We start from the raw sequence: 13,899 nt of genomic DNA, 5'->3' as shown, positions 1-13,899 counted from the left end.
ATGCATAGCTTTAAAATGGACACCGTTCATTTGCTGGCTTTCCATGTAATGTTTTCACCATCTGACTAACTAACAACAGCTTTTTGCCTCCTTTCATTTTGTAATACGCTTCTTAAGTTCACGCTTCTTTGTTTTCCTTTGGTTTCTCCGTCCATCCCTTCATCAGTTACTAAGAGACGCAAGGCTCATCTGAAGAGACTGGACCGCAGATGGACCTTGGGAGGCATAGTGAACCGCCAGCAGAGTCGAGGTGAACACACAGTCAACACCCGCAGACACACACACACACACGCAAACACGCACACACACACCCACACACACACACACACACGCACACGCACACGCACACGCACACGCACCCACACCCACACCCACACACACCCACACACACACACACACACACACACACACACACACACACACACACACACACACACACACACACACACACACACACACACCACACAAACACACACACACACACACACACACACACACACACACACACACACACACACACACACACACACACACACACACACACACACACACACACACACACACAAGCACACAGACACTCTCAAGTGGCCTCTCTCAGAACCACACACATACACACGAATTCCTTCATCGTAAGAAAACTCATTTTAAATCCATGACAGTCAGCCAACAACAACTCCAGCTTAACCCCCAACATCACAAACAGCACATTGGGTGTTCCTGTAGATTTCAGTTCCCGGAGTTAAATTTAACACATTTTTCTCTACTTCTAGAAAGATAATTATTTCTTAATTTTGCTACGCAGAATCATTTACTAACATTAAACAGATTAGATAATGAGGGGTATTTGATTCAGACAGCACAACAGTAACAACCTTGATGGCTAATAGCTGTTCTAAACATTACTGTGTGCAGTGCTACTTCATGTACTTATACAACTTCCTCCAGGTTCAGAACCATTTGATTTTAATGACTGGGTTTTTAGTGAAAATGTATTGTTAAAGATATGTTCTCACACTCTTGAATGTATCACTTTGCCAAGATCCCCTGGCCACTGCAATACTGGAATATGTCTTAATGGAGAGTTGCTGTTGAGTCATAATGAATTCTCTTTGATGGACCCAGACAAACATGAGCCTATGTCTCATATTGTCTCGTATCTAATCAAAACTGGTCCAAGGTCAGCTTTGCATTTATCCTCAAATGGTTATTGTTGGAATCTGGGGAGGATAAGCTGATCCTAGACCTGTGGCTATTAAAAGGCTACATCTACCCATATTTGATCAAAAAGTAGTCACTATATTGAAGGATGAAGTTACTATATACGTTGATTGAAGGTCCGTCAGATGTTCTCTGTCATTGATATAGATAGGATTTGGGGAGGCTGATCCTAGATCTGTGTCTGTGGACTACCCCTACCTAGAGCCAGAGTAATTACTCATCCCTCTAATAAGACCAGGAGAGATCAGCCATCTGGTTATAGGATACGTTTTAACCTACTCACCCCACCTGGCTCTGTCTTTTGTCTGTTTGTTTACTGAAACTGACCTGGGACTCATATAACTTCCCAGGCTCCCAATAACATACATGGGGCGTGACTCACCTGGTATAGCTTAACTCTGATCCCAGACCAGTCAAAGAGACAAACATAAGTGATTCAACAGAGCTGATCCAACACAGGGGGAACTTGTGTCAGATGGTACGAGTTAGGGCCTGTGTTGAGGAATTTTATACAGGCCTGCGATGACCTATATACTTTCGGGCCAGGCGTTCTTCCTAACCACATGGCCTGACCAGGAAAAACTCCACTTCCTAGTTGTAGTCTTACTAATCTATAACATAGTACATCGTTTTTCCTATTCAGATGCTCAGGAAAACCCCCAGGTCCTATTTATACTGCACAGGAGAAAATAATACTAGTTCAATACTCAGCCAAAGATTTCCATGTGATGACTACGTCCAGCTTTTTTGGATGCTTTTGGTGAATGTACTAATGTGGGCTGCCAGAGCCTCGCCATAGTCTCCAGCCAGAGCTGAGCGAAGCAGTTACAATTAGGTAGCTAGCTCTCTCAGAGGAGTAGCAGCAGGAGGACTGGGGGGCTGGAATAGGCTGGTGGAAAGTGTGAATGTGGGGCAGTAGCCCATACTGAAGCCTGGCTTTAATCACAGGCAGGAGCCTATAACAGTGGATGGATCCACTTCTGTGTGTGTGTGAGTTAGATGTCGACCGATTATTATTTTTAAACGCCGATACCGATTATTGGAGGACCATAAAAACGGCGATACCGATTAATCGGACGATTTTCATAATTATATATATATTTGTAATAATAACAATTTCAACAATACTGAATGAACACTTTTATTTTAACTTAATATAATACATAAATAAAAATCAAATTAGTCTCAAATAAATAATGAAACACAGTGTTGAAGAAGAAAGTAAAAGTGCAATATGTGCCATGTAAAAAAGCTAACATTTAAGTTCCTTAATCAGAACATGAGAACATATGAAAGCTGGTGGTTCCTTTTAAAATGAGTCTTCAATATTCCCAGTTAAGAAGTTTTAGGTTGTAGTTATTATTGGAATTATAGGACTATTTCCCTCTATACCATTTGTATTTCATATACCTTTGACTATTGGATGTTGTTATAGGCACCCATACTGTTGCCAGCCTAATCTCAGGAGCTGATAGGCTTGAAGTCATAAACAGCACTGTGCTTCAAGCATTGCGAAGAGCTGCTGGCAAATGCAGGAAAGTGCTGTTTGAATGAATGCTTACGAGCCTGCTGCTGCCTACCACCGCTCAGTCAGACTGCTCTATCAAATATCAAATCATAGACTGAATTATAATATAATAAACACACAAATACGAGCCTTAGGTCATTAATATGGTAAAGTCCGTAAACTATAATTTAGAGGGAAAAAAAGTTTATTCTTTCAGTGAAATACGGAATCGTTACGTATTTTATCGAACAGGTGGCATCCATAAGTCTAAATATTGTTGTTACATTGCGCAACCTTCAATGTTATGTCATAATTATGTAAAATCCTGGCAAATTAATTACGGCCCTTGTTAGGAAGAAATGGTCTCCACACAGTTCGCAACGAGCCAGGCGGCCCAAACTGCTGCATATACCCTGACTCTGCTTGCACAGAACGCAAGAGAAGTGACACAATTTCCCTAGTTAATATAGCCTGTTAACATGAATTTATTTTAACTAAATATGCAGGTTTAAAAATATATACTTGTGTATTGATTTTAAGAAAGGCATTGATGTTTACGGTTAGGTACATTGGTGCAACGACAGTGCTTTTTTTGCGAATGCGCTTGTTAAATCATCACCCGTTTGGCGAAGTAGGCTGTGATTCGATGATAAATTAACAGGCACCGCATTGATTATTTATAAAGCAGGACAAGCAAGTTAAATTAGTAATATCATCAACCGTGTGTAGTTAACTAGTGATTATGTTAAGATTGATTGTTTTGTATAAGGTAAGTTTACTGCTAGCTAGCACCTGACCTTGGCTCCTTGCTGCACTCGCGTAACAGGTGGTCAGCTTGCCACGCAGTCTCCTCGTGGAGTGCAATGTAATCGGCCAAAATCGGCTTCCAAAAATGCAGATTACCGACTGTTATGAAAACTTTAAATCGGCCCTAATTAATCGGCCATGCCGATTAAGTGTGAGCCACTGATGTAACTGTTGCCATGAAGGAATCAGGACAATCATTGCGTGAGACATAATTAGTAGGCGTTGTCATATATTTTCGTTGTAGTACTGCTGACATTGATTACTGAATGGTTGGGAAAGGCATTTCACTGTACTTGAAATCAATATCCCAGATGACTTCACTTGAGACTCCGGGTCAACGTACAGTACATGCCTGTGTAAGGATGCTGTACTAGAGACATCAACCAGCAGAAACAGACAGTAGTGATATATTGACCCCTGTTGAGGCTGACACATTTCAACAGCCAGGGTCTCAGGTCAGTTGGCAGTCCAGTGTTGCTTCCAGCACCACCAGAAACACTGCTGCATGCTAACTCATTCTGGATTAGAGGCCTTGTTTCCACCCTACAAAATGATCCCACCATGATAATGCTGCTGACTGTGGTCATTATGAATGCCAGACGAGGCATGTTTGTATCAGGCAGCACAGATAGAGCACTTTGAGGCAGCATGCACAGACCGTTTCTAGCAAATTCTAGTGATTTGTGCTTTTTGGGGTCGGTTCGGTTTCTGTTCGATTATTTTTAAAAAAAAAGAATGGTTTTCAATCATTTTTTAAAAATATTACATTCGTTGTGAAATAATGACATTAAAATTATTTTAGATGTTTTTAATGGACATTACAAAACCCAAAATAGTGAACATTCAATTCCTCAAACATTGAAAATATTCCATTGTCTCTGTCAGGTCCTCATTGGGTAGACATCAGTAGAAAAATACAAAATCACTATGAAATAATATTTCACTTGTGTATATTACTTTGTTTTTATTTGATGACTTTATTATCTTTAATTTCTTAAAGTCATTATTTCATCTCTGCTCAGGCATTAGCAGCCAAACAGCCAGACAAAGTTATCTCTGTTCTCCCCATACTGTACTGTCTTTAGTCATCCTATTTAGCTAAGCTAGTATGCAGCAGAGCTGTCTGACAAAATCATTTTACTAGTCCTTCAAAGTAGATAAGGCACACCTTCACAAACTGTCTCTATCCCTCTCTCATCATTGAGTACATTCCTCTCTCATGCAGTCTGTGTATGGTAAAAGTGTATCCATCTCTGTCTGCACCAAAAAGAGCAGGTGCAATGAATTATGGTCATCGTAGTTAATTACCAAATTTCTGCACAGAACTAGATTGAATATATTTCCCTTCAGCCAGGCGTCCCACATAGTTCTTGACTTGATTTATTATTATTCGACTTCTCACTGGAGAAATGGAGTGTTGGGCTCACAAAAAAATAAAAATAAAAATGGAATTCAAGTAATTAAACCGACGTCAGTTAAACGCTTAGCACTAGTTTCTAGGAAGCTAAAAGTAGAGTTAAGCGTATCATAAAGAATACTTACCATTAGTCTACCCTGAGTGTTCTCTCCATAGACATAAGTAATGGATAAATACTGTATCTCATGGTTTCGCTCTATGAAGATGCACTCTTGTCATGAGACATGGTCACTCTTTCTTAATGTATCTTTCCACGATTACATAAATACTCTACCCACCTCCTGCTCAACCTTATTGCAAGAGATTTGAGAAAGTGGAGAGGATGAGAGGAATTAAAGAAAGATTCGAGAAAGAAGCATTGCATGAGTTAGAGAGAGGAAAGTAGGGAGTCTAATCTTACAATATTAATGAATTGTCTTCTTAACAACTCATCTGAAACTACCCAGAAACACTCTTTGCTAATGGAATACTTGACCCATTTGTGAGAAATATAATATTTTCCCGTGGAGTCAAGGATTTAGTTACCGTGGAAACGAGATAGTAAACAAGATAAGGAGAGAAGATAAGTGCCAGGTGCTAAATCTTATGGATTAACACCACAGAGGAGGAAGCAAAAATGGATGACTTTGTTGTTGTTCCTACGTCAAGTCAATGGGTCTAAAGTTGTTCACTTTATCGGCAAAATACTCCCAAAGAAGACAAAGCAGGAAGCTAAATGGATCGCTTTGTTATTGTTTTATAGTTCACTTACTCTGACCCTACCTCAGGTCAATGGGCCTGCCTTTGGTAACTTTATCGCCAGAAATACTCCCAAGAAAAACAAATGGATCCCTTGTTGTTGCATTGTTCGGTCAAACCCACAAATTCATCTGACCCAATGTTAGGTCAGTACAGTCTGATTGGTCCGATGAAATCCATAGGTGTTGATTGGCTAGTGACAGCAGGATGATCTCACCTCATCGATGTCCTCATGTGTTGTTGACAGGGCGAGTCATTGGGTCAAACACTCTATCCAGTCTCCTCCACCCTGTTCCTCTGTCTGTATGTCTAGAGAACAGGATCAGTTACAGCAGAGTCTAATGTGATTTATGGCAGTGTGCTGATAACCTCCTTCTCAACTCACTGTTTGGGGCTTTGGACCCAGCTGACTGGTCAAACACTCACTAAGACAGTGTGAGACACACGTACGCATACAGTACATGTCCAGAGAGCATGCTCACACACACATGATACAAATGTTTGAATACACACGCACACTCACAGACACACACACACACACACACACACACACACACACACACACACACACACACACACACACACACACACACACACACACACACACACACACACACACACACACACACACACACACACACACACACACACACACACACACACACACACACACACACACACACTGTCACAAACCCACACTCACACAGTATTCCCTCTCCACTCCAAGAACTCAGACGTCCTCAACCACACACCCACCCCCACCCTACGAACACTCCCTGTGCTACCTAGTCCAAAAACCCCATAGACATTCCTTACAGCTCTCTCTAATTGACCCAAGCCCTTCAGCTCCCTCTGGAATGACAGGCAGCAGTAGAATGTGTTCCCACTAAAACCTCACCACACCCCACCCATTGTAAACAGACTGACACACGCACGCTCACACCTCTGAAATTCCTCTCCCGTTCCTCCTGTTTCACTTCCCCATCCCACCAAGGGACACATTGGCTGTGTCCCAAATGACACTGTAGTCGTCATATAGTTCACTATTTATTGCATATTGCACTGCTATTGATATAGTCAAAGGTAGTGCACTCTATGGGGCAATATAGGGGATCATTTGAGACACAAGCCATTCTCACCGGACCAACTCCGATTCTCTCCCTGTCTTTATCCCCATTCCCTCCCATGCCCCTGTATATCCAACCCGTTGAAGCAACAGCTGCTTAAAGTGGCCCTATCTATCTACCCCCCACTACTACCACTCATACTTACACTTGGCTTTTCCCACAGTAGTTGAATTCCCCTATGGATCATCCCACTCTAGAGTGGCCGCTGGGATTTCCCTTATCTGGCTCTGGGCAGCCAAGTGTAGCCTGATAAAGATCTGAGAGCTTCCACAGGTTCCTTATCTCCAACAGGGAGGATCCGGCTCCATACTGCATCTCTGCAGCTCTCTAGACATTTCAAATGGATCCAGTCTGCAGTGTTGTTCGCTCAACGGTGTTTATTATGGGTCCACAATGGGTCCTGGCTGGGTTTGCCTCTGTCACATTCTAGCTGTGATAAGGAAGAGTTTGAGAGTGTTGTGGATGTGATGAGAGGCTTGGCCAGTAGTGGGTGCTGTTTGTGTTTGTATTTGTATTGGAGGATACGATTGGAATGGATACAGTCAGGGTATCCATGCGGGCTTGAAAAAATGCGGGCGATAAAATGGCTAACTGGGTGATTCCCGATAATTTTACCTCTGTGTTGCTTTCTAAGAGAACATTAACTGATTGAAATACTCTGCTTGTTGCAGTAGATAACTCTTGAGTGGGACATTCAAGGGGAGTTCTCCAAGGACTTCAAGACTGGGATTTACTGAACAGAAATGTTGATTCTCTCCTTCCTTTCTCTGTCCTTCCTTCCATCGACCCGTGTAGAAGAGAAGTACACGACGGTGCAGCCGTACGCCAGCCAGGGGAAGGACGAGATCGGCTTTGAGAAAGGGGTCACCGTGGAGGTCATCCAAAAGAACCTGGAGGGCTGGTGGTACATCAGGTGAGCATCACCTCCTCCCATTGGTTCTTACTGTGGAGGGCTTCCTCTGATTGGTCCTCACCATGGAGTGATAGGCACTTTAGTCAACGGAGAACATTGCTCCGGTTAAGAATTTACACCTATTAGTGATTTTATGTTGGATGGGCCCAGTTCCAATTCCAATTAAATCCTTCACTCCCTTCAACAAGGTCTACAGGCTAGAGAAGTAAGTGAATTATCATATTGGAATCGGGCGAAAAGTTAATGTACATTTTCTAACACCCTAATGAAATGAGTCCCCTATCATTATTTTCAGAGATGTGATCAAGGCAGAGGTCCATCTCATCGGTTGCATGGTATTGTAAACCATTAACATATGTGGCTCGTTGGAGATCCGGTGAATGTGTTGTCTGTGACCTGGTTGGTGGAAGAGCGACAGAGTGTGTTGTATACTCAGTAAATGTGCATTTCCTGGCCTGTTGTTTGTAGCTTCCTCACGTGAGCTCCACTCTCCAGCTGATGATTACCACATGCTACTCTGGACTCTGCTCTGGCTTGCAGAACAGTCCTGTTACATCTCTCATACTTTATCCACAGACCACAGGCAGCCGGAGGCACCTTGATAGGGGAGGACGGGCTCATAGTAATGGCTGAAACAGAATTAATGGAATGGTATCACACACATCAAACGCATGGTTACCTTGTGTTTGATAACATTCCACTGACTCTATTCCAGCAATTAATATTAGCCCCCCCCAGCAGCCTACTGGCTCACACCACAGTGTTCTATTGCTCTGCTCAGAATCAGTCTATGTTCTTTCATGTGTATGAAGACATCTATTGGTCGTAGACAGTCAGTGGGAGAATAAAGAAAATAAAGACTCCCCTTGACATCGTAAATAATTATTGAATTCTTGTCAATCACAGTGTATTGCTTGTAATGACTTTGTAGTCAACACAAGATGCACTTTATGACCAGTAAGGGTTATTATATGACCGGTAAGGGTTACTATTTGACCGGTAAGGGTTACTATTTGACCGGTAAGGGTTACTATTTGACCGGTAAGGGTTACTATTTGACCGGTAAGGGTTACTATTTGACCGGTGAGTAAACTTCCATTTTCCCCCTCTATTTTGCTGCTAGGTACCTTGGGAAGGAGGGCTGGGCCCCGGCCTCATACCTGAAGAAGATGAAGGAGGACTTCTCATCCCCAGGTAGGAAGAAGACCCTGACAGGCCCTGTGGAAATCATCGGCAACATCATGGAGATCAGCAACCTGCTCCAGAAGAAGTCCAGCAGTGAGAAGGTACGGTTTTAAGATTTCGCTTTTAACTTAAGATTTCATTTGATTTAACTTTTAGCTTTTTAGTTTTTAAGCACTTTAAGTCTATTTCGTTAGCTTTTGTTTGATATATCTCTTTTATTGTATTGTTTTTTTTACTGTAAAAATGCAGTTTAAATAAAGTTTGATTTGATTCGAAGGATGTCGAAACGGATGGAGATTCCACCAGTCCTGAGCGCCACATCTCCAAGAGTGAGATCAGCCTGCCCATGCCCTATGCCCCAGGTTATAACCCCAGCCCCGACCACGGCCCAGGTCCCAGTCCTGGGCTGAGTTCTGGATCTGGGATGGGTACCTCCAGTCCTAGCCTGGGCCCTGGTGCTAGTGGCCCTCTACAGGACAGTAAGGGGAAGACAGAACCTGGTTCCCCTGCTGTAGCACGTGTCGCTCCACACAGAGTGTCGATAGGTGAGTGTCATCGATTATGGAGTTGTATGGTGATTCAAATTAGACTATTTACTAGACTGAAGTAAAATATTGTTTTCTTCTTGCATAGGCTTTGAGGCTATAGGTAAGACATGGAAAGACGAAGGTGTATCGTGTGAATCTAATATTTGGGTGCTAATATATATCTATTAGACTAATATTTGGGTGCTAATATATATCTATTAGACTAATATTTGGGTGCTAATATATATCTATTAGACTAATATTTGGGTGCTGGGATATATTTGTGTGACTAATATTTGGGTGTAATAAAATGCAATAAAAACATATATAGTGCTGGGTGATATAACATTTTGATTGGAGTTTTACGGATATACTAAGGTTTGTACTCGTCTGTTATGTGTGTATAATAGACTACTAATTGCACTTCTATCATTTCTACATTTGACAGTAAATGATGCTAATCTATGATTCCATTCATTAGGCTCTCCCAACCTCCGACAAAAACCCCCTCCTAGAAGAGAAACAAATCTGGTAAGTCACTCTCAAATACAGTATGTATCAGAAAACGTTTTTTTAAACATAAACATAGAACATTGAACTCAAGATTGCTTCTTATTCTATTCCTCTTGTTTGTGCAGGGCTTCCAGTTACCCAAGCCACCAGAGCCCCCTACTGTGGAAGCGGAGTACTACACCATCGCAGAGTTCCAGTCCTGCATCTCTGATGGCATCAGTTTCCGTGGAGGACAAAAAGCTGATGTAAGCACCCAGAATCTTAGAGATAGATACAGTATATATACACAGATATTTAGTTTCTGGATAGATGGATAGGCTACTGTCTATATGATCTATCTCTATGCTCAGAACCGCTGTACATATGTTGGTATTGAAATCTGTCTGAGCACATGGATTATTAATGACAACTGACAGCTCACCAGAGGCACAGCTGCTGAAGCTTCATAGATATGACCTTGGCGGTCTGTTCATTTTGATGATGCTGGCAACGTACTCTATAGAGGCCAGCTGGATGTCAGGGTGGACATTTCACGTTAGAAGAAAGGAGCTTTTGTTTTGATTTCTCTAACCGTCGCACCAAGAATGATACTCAGAATATGTAGGATGTAATTTGAGCCAGTTTGCTACAGCAGGGAAAATAATCCTGCAACAACAGGAAATTGGAATTATTATGTAGATTATAATGAATCTACATGTTTTTTTGTAGGGGTTGATACATTGTTCTTAAGGGGAAATTAAGTCTGAAATTTCTAAGTGGAAATTGATGAAAGAACGAGATTATGCTCTAAAAACAGCCCTAAAATCTAATTTAGAGCATGACAGACGTAGGTTTACCATGCTGAGAAATAAGGTGATAAAAGAAATCAGACAGGCCAAGGCAAACTTTTTTATTAACATAATTGGTGAAGCAAAGGGAAATTCTAAATTGATATGGGAGAATCTAAAAAAGTTAACAGGGAAAGACCATAGTAACACTGCAAAAAGACTAGAAATCATGGTGAATAACAATCTAACACAGGATGCAGTTGAAATAGCAACAGCCTTCAATTCCTACTTTATTGACTCTGTCAGGTTACTGACACAGAACCCCTCCACTGATTTCTTGGGCTCAGTGCTAGTGAATGACACTCAACCTGTCTTCATCATAAGGGAGGTTTCTGAGTCAAAGGTGAACAAGGTGATTAGCTCACTAAAGAACTCTAAAGCCAAAGACGTGTTTGGGATGGACTCTACCTTTCTTAAAAACTACAAAGAGTCACTCATTGGCCCCATTACTAAGGTCACCAACACATCTATTGGTCTCGGTGTGTTTCCAAGGGTATGGAAGTCGGCCATAATAACGGCCATCTTTAAATCAGGCGACCCTGCTGACGTGAGTAACTACAGGCCCATTAGTATACTACCTGTGGTGTCAAAGGTTGTTGAAAAGTGTGTAGCAGAACAACTGATTAACCACCTCAACAACAGCCACTTCACATTACACTCCATGCAGTTTGGCTTCAGAGCGAAACACTCCACAGAAACGGCCAACTGCTTTCTTCTGGAAAATGTGAAGTCCAAGATGGACAAAGGGGGTGCTGTTGGGGCTGTGTTTCTGGACCTAATGAATGCTTTTGATACTGTTAACCATGAGATTCTCATCACAAAATTGTCCAAGTTCAACTTTTCCCCTGATGCCTTGAGATGGATGAAATCATACCTTGAATGCAGAACTCAGTGTGTCAGAGTGAGCAATGAGCTGTCGCCCACTCGTAGCTATGATGTGGGCATGCCCCAAGGGTCAATACTGGGGCCCCTCCTGTTCAGCCTGTACATTAATGATCTGCCTTCTGTATGTACTGGGTCTGAAGTTCAAATGTATGTAGATGATACAGTGATATATGTGCATGCAAAGAGCAAACAACAAGCTGCACAAGAACTCACTACTGTAATGGTCCAGGTTACAAAGTGGCTCTGTGACTCGTGTTTGCATCTCAATGTGAAAAAAACTGTTTGCATGTTCTTCACAAAGAGGGCAACAGATGCTACTGAGCCAGATGTCTATGTGTCAGGGGAGAAGCTCCAGGTGGTATCCGATTTTAAGTACCTTGGCATCATACTTGATTCCAACCTCTCTTTTAAAAAGCATGTGAAAAGGTAATTCAAATAACTAAATTCAATCTAGCTAATTTCTGATTTATACGAAATTGTTTGACTACAGAGGTAGCAAAACTGTACTTCAAATCTATGATACTCCCCCACTTAACATACTGCTTGACTAGTTGGGCCCAAGCTTGCTGTACAACATTAAAACCTATTCAGTCTGTCTACAAACAGGCTCTCAAAGTGCTTGATAGGAAGCCCAATAGCCATCATCATTGTCACATCCTTAGAAAACATGAGCTCTTGAGTTGGGAAAATCTTGTGCAATACACCGACGCATGTCTTGTATTCAAGATCCTTAATGGCCTGGCTCCCCCTCAGCAGATCCACAAGGTCTGCCATGAGAGGTGACTGTATAGTTCCCCTAAGGAAAAGCACCTTTAGTAAATCTGCATTCTCTGTGAGAGCTTCCCATGTCTGGAATACACTGCCATCAGACACACATAACTGCACCACATATCACACTTTCACAAAATGCTTGAAGACATGGCTAAAGGTCAATCAGATTTGTGAACATGGTCCCTAGCTGTGTGTTGCCGCTTTCCATGTTGTCTGTAGCTTGTGAGGTATGGAAACACTTTGTTGCTTTTATGAATTTTGTCTTGCTGCTTTTTGTTCTATGTTGCTCTGTCTGTATGCTATGTCTTGCTTGTCCTATGTTGCTATGTTGCTATGTCTATGGTGCTATTGTCTATATTGTAATTGTTTTTAATAACCTGCCCAGGGGCTGCGGTTGAAAATGAGCCGGCTGGCTAAAACTGGCACTTTTACTGAAACGTTGATTAATGTGCACTGTCCCTGTAAAAATAAAATAAACTAAACTAAATAAACTAAACTAAACTCACTTCAGAAGACTTTTAAAATCTCAAATGCACTACGTTTTTTTGTGTGAATTTTACCCCTTCTTCTCCCCAATTTCGTGGTATCCAATTGTTTAGTAGCTACTATATTGTCTCATCGCTACAACTCCGGTACGGGCTCGGGAGAGACTAAGGTTGAAAGTCATGCGTCCTCCGATAAACAACCCAACCATGCCGCACTGCTTCTTAACACAGCGCCATCCAACCCGGAAGCCAGCCGCACCAATGTGTCGGAGGAAACACAGTGCACCTGGCAACCTTGGTGGGCGCAGCTCTGCGCCACCAGAGACTGGGTTCGCGCCCAGGCTCTGTCGTAACCGGCCGCGACCGGGAGGTCCGTGGGGCGACGCACAATTCGCCTAGCGTTGTCCGGGTTAGGGAGGGTTTGGCCGGTAGGGAAATGCTTGTCTCATCGAGCACCAGCGAGCGACTCCTGTGTCGGGCCGGGCGCAGTGCGCGCTAACCAAGGTTGCCAGGTGCACAGTGTTTCCTCCTTAACCGCTGCGCCACCCGGGAGGCTCTACTACAACTTTTAAGTGTCTTGCATTGCAGGAAAGCCATCCTGCAACAGAGTGATCAAATGAAGGTCCTACATCTGTCAATGGGGAGGATGATGGTGTGATAGTGGAGGGGATGATGGAGGGAGGGAGAGAACAGCAGTAGAGAATTAGGACACTAAGTTCTTCTGCAGCAGGGTGATGAAATTAAGATCCTACATCTGTATAACCGCAATGCTCAAGAGATCTACATGTATGAGAAACATTGTCTACTTCCTAAATGACACCCTATTCTCTTTATAGGGCACTACTTTTGATCAGGACCCATTGTTAAAAATACTATTTTCATCAGTGTGAAGTTCAAGTGAGGCTGAATGTTGCTTATAAAGTGATAGCTCCATCAAGTGTGTCTGACTGTTGGTTATCTTCCCACCTGTCTTCTCTGT

The 13,899-nt window shown here is 42.4% G+C and overlaps 1 protein-coding gene across 6 annotated transcripts in view; it reads left to right on the top strand.

The window, feature by feature from the left end:
• Positions 1–13,899, top strand: part of sh3pxd2aa (SH3 and PX domains 2Aa) — a 128,726-nt gene that overhangs the window by 105,817 nt on the left and 9,010 nt on the right. For 3 of the 6 annotated variants that reach the window (XM_052527782.1, XM_052527781.1, XM_052527780.1), the window contains 7 exons: positions 167–250; positions 7,610–7,727; positions 8,851–9,013; positions 9,190–9,457; positions 9,546–9,560; positions 9,921–9,970; positions 10,078–10,197. In XM_052527782.1, the coding sequence (XP_052383742.1) occupies positions 167–250; positions 7,610–7,727; positions 8,851–9,013; positions 9,190–9,457; positions 9,546–9,560; positions 9,921–9,970; positions 10,078–10,197 (818 nt within the window). The remainder of the gene's footprint in view (positions 1–166; positions 251–7,609; positions 7,728–8,850; positions 9,014–9,189; positions 9,458–9,545; positions 9,561–9,920; positions 9,971–10,077; positions 10,198–13,899) is intronic. The other 3 variants (XM_052527784.1, XM_052527783.1, XM_052527785.1) reach the window with 2 other exon arrangements.

The sequence above is a fragment of the Oncorhynchus keta genome, chromosome 10, assembly GCF_023373465.1.
Source record: "Oncorhynchus keta strain PuntledgeMale-10-30-2019 chromosome 10, Oket_V2, whole genome shotgun sequence".
In the NCBI taxonomy this organism is placed as follows: domain Eukaryota; kingdom Metazoa; phylum Chordata; class Actinopteri; order Salmoniformes; family Salmonidae; genus Oncorhynchus; species Oncorhynchus keta.
The sequence above is the reverse complement of the archived record's forward strand: the minus strand, read 5'-3'. Positions and strand labels throughout refer to the sequence as shown.